Source organism: Aptenodytes forsteri, unplaced genomic scaffold (assembly GCF_000699145.1).
Source record: "Aptenodytes forsteri isolate BGI_AS27 unplaced genomic scaffold, ASM69914v1 Scaffold317, whole genome shotgun sequence".
NCBI classification, from domain to species: domain Eukaryota; kingdom Metazoa; phylum Chordata; class Aves; order Sphenisciformes; family Spheniscidae; genus Aptenodytes; species Aptenodytes forsteri.
The window spans coordinates 815,025-824,616 of NW_008794415.1; the positions used below are offsets into that span (position 1 = coordinate 815,025).

Consider the following 9,592-nt stretch of genomic DNA (forward strand, 5'->3'; position numbering starts at 1 on the left):
ATGTTTTCAATGATAATCTAACAAAAACAACAACTGGTTCTCTGGTGTGTTGTTTGTTTGAGTTGTATGGTCTCTCTAACTCAGACTGCGAGCTCCTTGCAAAGTGCTGGTGGCACTCGCAACCACGACGAAACAGGATCCATCCTCACCCGGGACAACTGAAGCTCCTCTGTGCTGTCCTGCTCCTTTAGTGCTTCTATCACTGTAGACCCAGAGTATGCCACAAATACCCCTCCTTCAGTGGCCCGTGCTCCCTTGCAGATCTTAACTGACTCAGTAACAGCAGTAATTCTACTGGACTTCAGTCACCTTGCCCAAAAAGATGAAGAACAACAAAAGAGGCATGTCCTAGCTGAATTCAGTTCCAAGTTTCGGCATGCCTCTTCTGTCCCCAAGTCTGTTTGCCCCCTTAGAATGTCAAGAAAAAAGAAACAATATATAATCTAATATTTTTAATTTTATGTACAGGAATATAACGTTATGGCAACTTTGTACATGAAATACATACAGTATTTAAACATGAAAATCAGCTAGGTAAGAATTTACATTAGCAATGAAACTGCTTCATGTGCAGCCCAGTTAATACTTAGTTTAGATCTGTATTTTATTGGGGAGATATTTTAATAGTTTACAATCATAGAAACATAAACATTTAAAACAAGACTCTATAAAATAATTTACAGAAACCCTACCATCTACACTGAGAGAAAGGGTGTATGTCTGTGAGTTTTGTGTGTGAATAACAAGGTGGACGAATGATGTATCTCGGCCTTTTAAGTATAAAATAATTTAGAAGCAGTTCATGCAATATGGAAGCAAAGGAGTGCCAGTTCCTTCGAGGTTTCCTGCTACCTTGGACATCTACTGAGCATCACATGTGGGTCACCGGACACATGATAATACCATTGCCAGATGCTACCAGAAAGCACCAGCCTCAGTTCCTCCAAACAATTACTTATGTAAACATAAATATACAAGTTGATATCTTTTCTACACAGTACAAATACAGGTCACAACTTCTCAGCTGTGCAAGTAGTCAATCTGTATACTGGGAAGTAGGATAATGTTCAGACCGAAGTTCCATGTATTTCTATGTACAGGGGCACTAACAGAACTTCCTCGTTTTCACCAATTTGCTCTGATATTTCACGGAGTGCCCGCCGTGCCCTATCACATAAACATCCAGCAGGTAGGACTTGCCAGGCTGCAGACCTCTGATTGTCTCTGTGGTCACTGCTTTCTGGATGTTCTGGCTGTGGAAGTATTTACAGAGAACCTTGTCCGATTTCTTCCTTGTGTCTGGACCCAAGCACTGGTTCTGCTCTCTTTTCTTCTGCTCTTCGTTGTAACTGTCATCTACTTCCCTTTTGTAGATGCAGAATTTGTTTCTCTCCTGCGTGCCCAGCCATGCCACCGTGACCGAAGAACACGTGCGGAGTTTGTCAAAGGCTTTGATTCGTGTATCTTCAGGAAGAGAAGGAAACGACTGCTTGTTAGGCCTTGTTGTAGCCAGGATCTTCAGCATAGAAGCACCTTTTTTGCTTCCTTTCAGCCTAATGAGGTATTTAGCTTTTGCTTTTCCCCGAAGCTGGAACTGCCGCACACCCTCCACGTTTTGAGACAAGAGAAGTTTTCCATCTCTTCTAACTTGGATCTGAACAGCATCCAGGCATGAATGAACGGAGAAGGTGACTTTTTGGTGAGATGACACAGGAGCAAACCGTAGAAATTTGGCTCCCTTTCTCTTGATGAATACATCTGTAACTTTTCCGTCCTTCAGTTCGACTGTTTTCTGTTTAGCCTCCTCCTTCGTTCTGGCAAAGGTGCCAACGTATGCGGTGCTCATGTTAGTGTTGGTATTTACTGCAAACATGTCAAAGTAGTACTGCGTATCGGGCTTCAGGTCAGACACTGTGAAGATGTTCTTGTTCCTGATACAAACTTTATGCAGGTCAACTCTCGGCTTTGAAGATGTTTGGCGCCCAAACTTTGATGATGATTTTAGGAAACCACGTTCTTTACCAGAGTTGTTCTCTGAGGGGAAGCCAAAATGGGCAAAGTCAAATGGACTGAAATCCAGACCTGGTTTTGGAGCCATCATGAAGGCATCATCAGAACTGAGCTTGGCTTCAACAGCACAGAGGCTTTTGAAATTGTGTTCTTTATTGATGACTATGCAATACTGAATTGGCTGTTTCAGTAAGGAGGCGGTGGGACTTGGTTTCCACGCCAGCGTCACTGTTGTACGTCCCAGAGAAGTGACATCGATTCTGGGATCGTAAGGTAATTCGGGATAAGGTTGGTCCGACTCTGGAGTAGTGGTTGCATACACTTTAAAATGTGTATCTTTCTCTGTTGACAGCAGATCTAGTTGGTACAAACCAGATGGGGAACTAGAGGACACAAAGTACTCAACATCATTGCCTTTGTAAGAGAACAGCTCTGTGCCTTCCTCATTAGTAATCTGCTGTTTCTGTTGCTCAAGGGGTTCTGGTTCACCTAGATTACAAGCAAAGAAAAACATCTGTACAGACACAATCTGCGAATATGAGAAAATAAAACTCTAACAGACACTTCTACATAAAATACAAAAGCGAGATGAAAAAGGAGGGTTCTATCTTCTGAGGAAGATGTAGTCAATACTTCTGTCAAATCAGAGAGGGAAATTGGTTTGGCACTCAGGTTAAAACCAAATGCAATAGAAATTGCACCTGACCAGTATTAACGGAGTCTCGTGAATGGCAGCTAATACCTTCCACTAGACTACTTCAAGCACCGAACTTGGAGATGCCATACAGTTCCCCAGGAGGAACTGACTCGGCTGCCTGTTTCTGGACTTGGGCCCTTAGCTTTGGCCTTCTGAGTCACGCTAAAATTTTGTGCCTAAATACAGTGGGGGCCAAAGGTGTGCATACCATACAATGTGGTGTGTATGACATTTCAGCACTTCTGTGAGAGGCTCTGGAAGCCAAAGATCTTTTCTCTTTTGCGTAGCAGTTATATGGCTATTTCCAAATAAGGTCCATGTCTACAGACGAGTCCCCTCAAAAGGGGCGAGCTCAGCCCTGCTGCAATGCCAGCCCTGTCTCTCCAGTTCTTATCTCGTCTACACAGCTCACAGCAAAGCCCCCGTGAAACCGAGTTACTCTGGGCAAACACAGTCTGTTGTGGCACCATCCAGTGCACTCTGTAACTATAACCTCAGCTTTTGCTTTGATTTTTTTACAGCCCTTTTCCTTGTCATGTTGCTACCTGCTGCCAGTTTCCTGCACAACGGCAGGACTGGGGCTGAAGATCCAAACAGCAGGAGATCATAAAGATGGGCCTGCTGCGAGACTCAGCGTCACACCGAGACTGGTTTGAGGAGCTTCGAATCCAGGAGAAAAGCAGGTCTCTGAGGCGCAAGGGAAGTCGTTGACGGTTTGTTACCTGAACCTTCTCCACTGGCTTCCTCTGGGAGCTCTTGCACACTCAGTTTCCACTCCAGAGGGGCATCGCATGGTGTCACTGTCACTGCTAAGGGAGTGTTGTCCTCTTCAACCACAAAGAAATACCTAGGGGAAGGTTAACAGACCCATACGTCAATAAATCCTGATGGCAGCCAACCGGCAGGGACTGACTTGACATGATCAAGGTTGATCTGGGTGGGGCAACAGAGACAAAAGCGTTGCTTACAGGCAAGTGTGTGCAGAGGGAATATGGAAAGGTCGGTGGGTGAGAGCTAAGGAGGTGAGGGGAGACCCCCCCACTAACACGGGGCTGCAGAGTTCACACTTTGCTTGTCAAGACATGGCAGAGGGGTTTCTGGCCTCCTGCGCTCCCCTCCATTAGCTTCACTTTTTACCCCTACACTAACTATATACAGTATAAATGGTCACAAAGGTATAAATGAGGGAAACGGGATCTTTCCTGGAATTTAGGGTCATGCTGTTCAAAGCAGGACACATTTTATGCTATGTCCAGGTAAGGGCCCTAGCAGCACATATAGATACATACACATTCAGCTGTCTTCCTGCATCACGCCATTTATTGTAAAATGTTTCTTACCGATGAAGGCTGAAGGAGGCATATGATATGAGGAGGAAGGTGGCAATGCTGGTCTTCCCTGAACTCTTTAGAGCCTCAGGTTCTTCCCCAGTCTAACCTCCGTATTTTCTGACCCATAGGGTCAAGGTTGGGAAGTGGGGAGTTCAGATCAGACTGGCTTGTGCTGCTTCTTTAAAGCACAATATGAAATAATGAAGAGAAACAAGTGTGGTGGGATAAGCCTGTAGTTTCTAATTTCCTTCCCTCTCCCTTTGCCTCCAGACATGGTTAGTGGCCCCACTTCAGGGAACTTCTGCGGTCTGTGGAAGCTCTGGGCTTATCCCAGAAATCAAATAAATTGGACAGACCCTCAGCCGGGGAGGCCAGACTGGGATGGAAACTAGCATAGTTACTTACTTCACCAGACAGAACACTAGCATTTGTATTTTTCTGGTTTGGATCCAATTTTTATTTCAAAACACCCAGCAAATAAAGCTAGTATCTTCAAAGTACAACTTCCTCACCGGAGCCAGACAGAAATACCTTTTAGGGGTGTCTCGGAAGAGGTAGCTGCTAATTTCGGCTCCATCTGGGATGACTGTTGAGTCATGAAAAAATGCTTTGTCCCGGATCTGCATTTGGAAGAGCTCCTCATCTCTGGTAGGTAACTTCTGGGGCCTGGAGCTGAGCGGCAGCAGCAGCAGCAGCAGCGGGCAGCGCAGCAGGAGCATCCTACAGCAACGACAGGGAGTCCCACCTGAGGAGGGCTGCACCACACGCAGCAGGAGCTGCCGCCAGCTCGTCCCACACTGGTGGGCAAGACCGTGGCAAAGCACCGCTTTATTTGTGACCCGCGCTCACTGACTCGGCTCGCTGCAAACTTGTGTGGCTCTTGTGGGCTGATTTACTGCTGAAACCCGAGCATACCTGTAACAACATCTCGTGCACTTTATGTTTTGCAGGCACCTTCACTGTACTGCCGTACAAGCACTAGGAATACATATTGTAAGGACTAAGCTCGCATCGTCACAGTGCTTGGATAAAGTATGTAAATAAGATTTTTCCATCTTGAACTGTAATTGAAAGCAAGCCCACGCACTGGTTGCAAATTGGTATCTCTCCCTCTCATTAACAAAGAGCAAAAGCCTTCCACATACTTTGGTAGAGCTACAGTTTGATGTTTTGCCATAGCAGAAATAATGCTCGCTGGACATGGGAGCTAGAGTAAGCACAGAGCAGATGGAAGGTACATCGACTTCACTTTCCTTAGGAGATTCTGGTTGGGCTTCCAACAATCCTTTGAAAAGTAAATATTTCCAGTGAAATTGTTCTTTATAAAAATAGTGAATTAGGAAAACGTGATATAAACCCACACATATTCAGAGCACATTGGTATTAGCATGCAATTCAGCAGGGCTTAATCCTCAAACCTGATGGGAATTGCAAAACATAAAAGCAGAGAATCCCTTACAAATTAGGCATAATATTTCATAATCTCAGCCTTTCATTATTATGTCTACAACTAGGTCAGTAATGACTACCCTAACATATACAGTGGGACAGGCTGGAAATCTCCTTTCAGTACAGTAGATGATCTCATATGTAATGGCTCTGGTATGGGGGGGTAGGTAGGGGGGAAACAAAGCCCCATTTCTGGTATGAGTATAGTGAGTTTAAACTGCTAAATGATAACATTTTTTAAAATTAGAAAAGAGAGGTTTAGGCCATTACCTAAATTGTGTTAGCCATTGGCTTTGGGGAGAAGCATGATAAAAAGCTGAGCTGGCAGCAACAGTTTTATCTTGTTACTTGGCTGAATGTGCAGTTGTGCACCGCTCCTTGTACTGCACTGTAAGTTAACTATGGCTTTGTAACAAACTCTTTCTTTTTACCTGTAAGATCAATTCTGCTGCTGAGATTGTTTTTTTTTCCCTCCACTATGTAAAAATAGCAAACATAAAGCTCCTTGAGAAGTGCCATGATGTAGTCTAAGCCATGAATAAAATTGCTCTTCCCCTACAAGCACTTCATGAAAATATAAACAGGCGCCGCTGAGGGAAGCCCGAGCAGCCTCCTCCTTCCCCCTCCCATGGCTTTACCTTCCAAAAACCCCAGAGGAGCCACTGGAGGCTGGTGCGGTCACAGTGCGGGACCCTCCTCCTCACCCCAGCCCACCCCCTCTGGCCCTTCGGGAGCTTTCAGCAAGACCCACTCTTCAGCAGCCCCAAAATCCCCACATGCCCCTTCCTGCTCTCCTCTTCACAGAGGCAAGCGGCCAGCAGCCTGCCAGCCTCTGCCCCTCTTGTCATCACCACGTCCCTGCCGAACCTCACTGTGGGCACTGGCATCCCGAACAAGGGAATTCGTCGCGGGCAGCATGGGGTCTTGTCCTCTTTTTCACCTCCGAGCTCCTGACAGACTCTTCCCAAATCCCCCCTCCCTGCTGCCTCTAGCTCCCCTTCCACTGTGCGCAGAGAGGAGGCTGCGGCATCTGCCTGTCCTGCAGTCCATCCTGCTCCCAGTATGGCTAAACACAGCCGTCCACATGTAGGACAGCAGGTCTCCTGACACCAGCAAGGCCCACGGAGGGCTGTTTTCGCCCACATGTTGCTTCCTCTGCCTCTAACAGCATTGCTATTTAATTGTTCCTTCCACCAACAGCGCAGGTTCCCCCTCGGCTCAAGCCCTCCCCTCCTCTCCGCTGTCCCTGGCCCCGTTACCTTTCTACTGCTTTCTCCCACTCGAGCTGTCCAGCTCGGTCTCTGTCCTTCATCTCTCTGTTTTCCCACTGAAACTGGTGATGCAAGAGGGAAGAGAAAATATCTAGCAAACCCCGAAGTAACAGTAAGCCACAAGTGACGCGTACTGAAAAATCCCTCTCCAGGATGCAATTTTATCTTCGCCTCCTTTTGCTCGTGCCTTCCCTCCACCAAGGGCTGTTATGCCTTCCTCAGCTTCCTCTCTCCCCGGCCCCCTGCATATTCTTGTATTTGCAGCCAGATCCTCCCCTTCCTGAGTGGAAACCCACGGGAAAGATGAAAGTGAATGCTTGAGGTTCACCTGGCAGAGTTTCTCCTGCGGTCGTGTCCCAGGTGGGCACGGAGACCGTGGAGGAGCCCCATGCCCTCTGTGAGCAAGCAGCAAGCATGCCGGGGAGCCCTGCGGCAAGCTTGCCGGTCAATGGCCCCGCCGTCTTGTGGGGAAGCCCTGCCTGTGCCGAGGCTGCCAAAAGCTGTTTTGCAGTTGGAGAAGGCTGCGCCCTTATTTATTCGGCGATAACCTGGTGACAGGAACACACGGCCGCGGTTCCCCATTTGCAGGGCTTGTAACGCTTCATCTCTGGCACTCACAGGTCTCAAATTGTGCGCTTCGTTATTGTTTGGGATGTTTTAACAACAGGTTACTGCAGTGCTGTGCCCCACGGAAGGGAAAGGAGAGAAGAGCTTTACCTAAGACATGCAATTGCTACTTATAGTTAAATCCTGATTTAGCTTTCCCAGTGTTTGTCAAAATTTATCCCAACCAGGTCCTGACTCAGCTTTTGATGACAACAGACATATTTCCTCGAATTCAGACTGAAGTGTTGATACTTATCACCAAAGTTAATGACATTTGACCTTTTGGAGCAAAGATCGTAAGTCAAAATACTTGCTGACTTGAGTCACCAAAGTCAGCAGAAACCTCCTCTCACACAAAGCAGGATGAGTCTCGTGTGCTCTAACATGCTGTTTATTGATTTTTCAAGTATTATCATTGGCCAACAGGGAAGAAATTCTTTCCAACTTAATCACAACAGTTACAGCAGATTATTTGGTTAGGTAAGAAACTCTGACACTTTCTGCAGACAGCGTCCTCCACATGAACCCCTTGAAATTGCAATCTTGTATATTCCCATAGTCAGTTCCAGTGCAATGGAACCTCTATTAAAATAAACGATTTTTGATTATAGGACTACCCAGGCTAAGCTTCACTTCATAAACAATTTCACTAGCTAATTGACTTAAAAAACTCCTGTAGACAGCGTCTCTGTCCCCGTTAACAACTGCGGTGTAGCGACAAGGTACAGATTTGTCTCCGATTTCTTTATCTAATTGTAAAAGCATTTAGGCTTAAAAATAACTACAAAAGGCACATTAAGGTTAGTTCTGTGATCCCTGCCCAGCCTGGGCAGGCAGCACCGGCCCATCCCACACATGGAATAGCTTGCAAAGTTGTCAACTGTTACTGAAAAAGAAAAGTTTTATAATCTTTGTTCCTTTACAAGCAAATAGGATTTTGAGGGCTTTCATTTTCACATATCCAACCTCAGAGGCTTAAAATGGGCCCAATTTTCACGCACGACACTTCCAAAAGCGGGACACCTCAACAGCAAAGAGGCATCCAAAACTCACTCACAGTTTTTGGAAACCGTGCTGTCAGTGTTATATCACCCTTTCACACCAGTTAATAAACAGATTTTATGTTTTGCAGTGCACTCATTATAATTTGGCAGAGTTTTAAGCTAAATCCTCTATAGTTTACTCATGCAGAACATCAAGAGGAAAGCAAAAAAATCATTTATTCGTCCCGTGTTTCTTTCTGGGCAAGTTCACCGCTGGGCAATGACTTTGACAGAGTCCCTCAGAAAATGCACTTGCTAGATGTGAGCACGTGAATTCGTGCTCTCCCACCCAGCCCTCGGAAACTTCCAACAAACGATTTTCTTGTCTCTCGGTGTGCCCTGCTCCGAGCCGGTTTCATTTTTAGAAGCCAGGTACAAGCTGAGGCCTAAGCGCTACACTGTAAAGCCATACAAATTACGTGAAATATGTTGTGTGATTTTTTATTCTCCAGACTGTGCCACCTCCTAAATGCCTTTTATTCCCTTTTCTACAAGTTCGTCTTGTTTTCTTTTCTTTTAAACTCTGAGTCAATATTTTATTGATATATTCCTGCTGACTGGAGGGATTTGCCTGCTGTTTATCACTGAATTTAAGAGAGCGCCAAAATAAACAGTCCTAAGTGAAATAATAAGCACCGTTTTCCTTCTCCAGGATTGCAAAAGTGCCCTCTAATGGCCCATCTTTACCTCTCGCTTTTTCCCCAAACTCTCTAAACCGAGCCTTAAACCCAAGCGCGAAGGTAAACCTCCCGCCCCGTCCCCCTGGGCCAGGCTGCCGCTGGCTGCGGGGCCAGGAGCGGGGGCAGAGCGGCGGGTACGGGGCAAAGCTGGCACCCCTGGTCCCCAGGAGGTCACCCCCTGGCACAGGGGAAAGGGATTGGTGGCCAGCCCGGCTGTGCCAGGACGCCGACCTTCCCGGCATTGCTTAGAGGAGAGGGAGAGCCCATGCAGCAACCACGAGCACGGCACGAAAGGAGAAGTAAAAACCCGCCGCAGCTTGGAGGGACCAGGATGGCACATGCAGACGCCAGCGGCTCTAGACCAGCAACAAGAGCAACACTGAAAAACGTCCTCGAGAAAATACGACTTGCTCGTACATTCTCTCATTTCCAAAAGAAAAGGGAAAAAAGTTTTCTTTTTTCTTCCTTTTCTCCCCCCCCCCCCTTCCCCTTCTTCCCCTCCTGC

The 9,592-nt window shown here is 46.5% G+C and overlaps 1 protein-coding gene across 1 annotated transcript in view; it reads right to left on the reverse strand.

Annotated features, from left to right (window-relative positions):
- Positions 1–437: 437 nt before the first annotated feature.
- NDNF (neuron derived neurotrophic factor) overlaps positions 438–9,592 on the reverse strand; it is a 10,229-nt gene continuing 1,074 nt past the window's right edge. The window contains exons 2-4 of the mRNA XM_009289372.2: positions 4,570–4,758; positions 3,430–3,554; positions 438–2,499 (exon numbers count right to left, since the gene is read on the reverse strand). Of these exons, the coding sequence (XP_009287647.2) occupies positions 1,106–2,499; positions 3,430–3,554; positions 4,570–4,758 (1,708 nt within the window). The 3' untranslated portion in view covers positions 438–1,105. The remainder of the gene's footprint in view (positions 2,500–3,429; positions 3,555–4,569; positions 4,759–9,592) is intronic.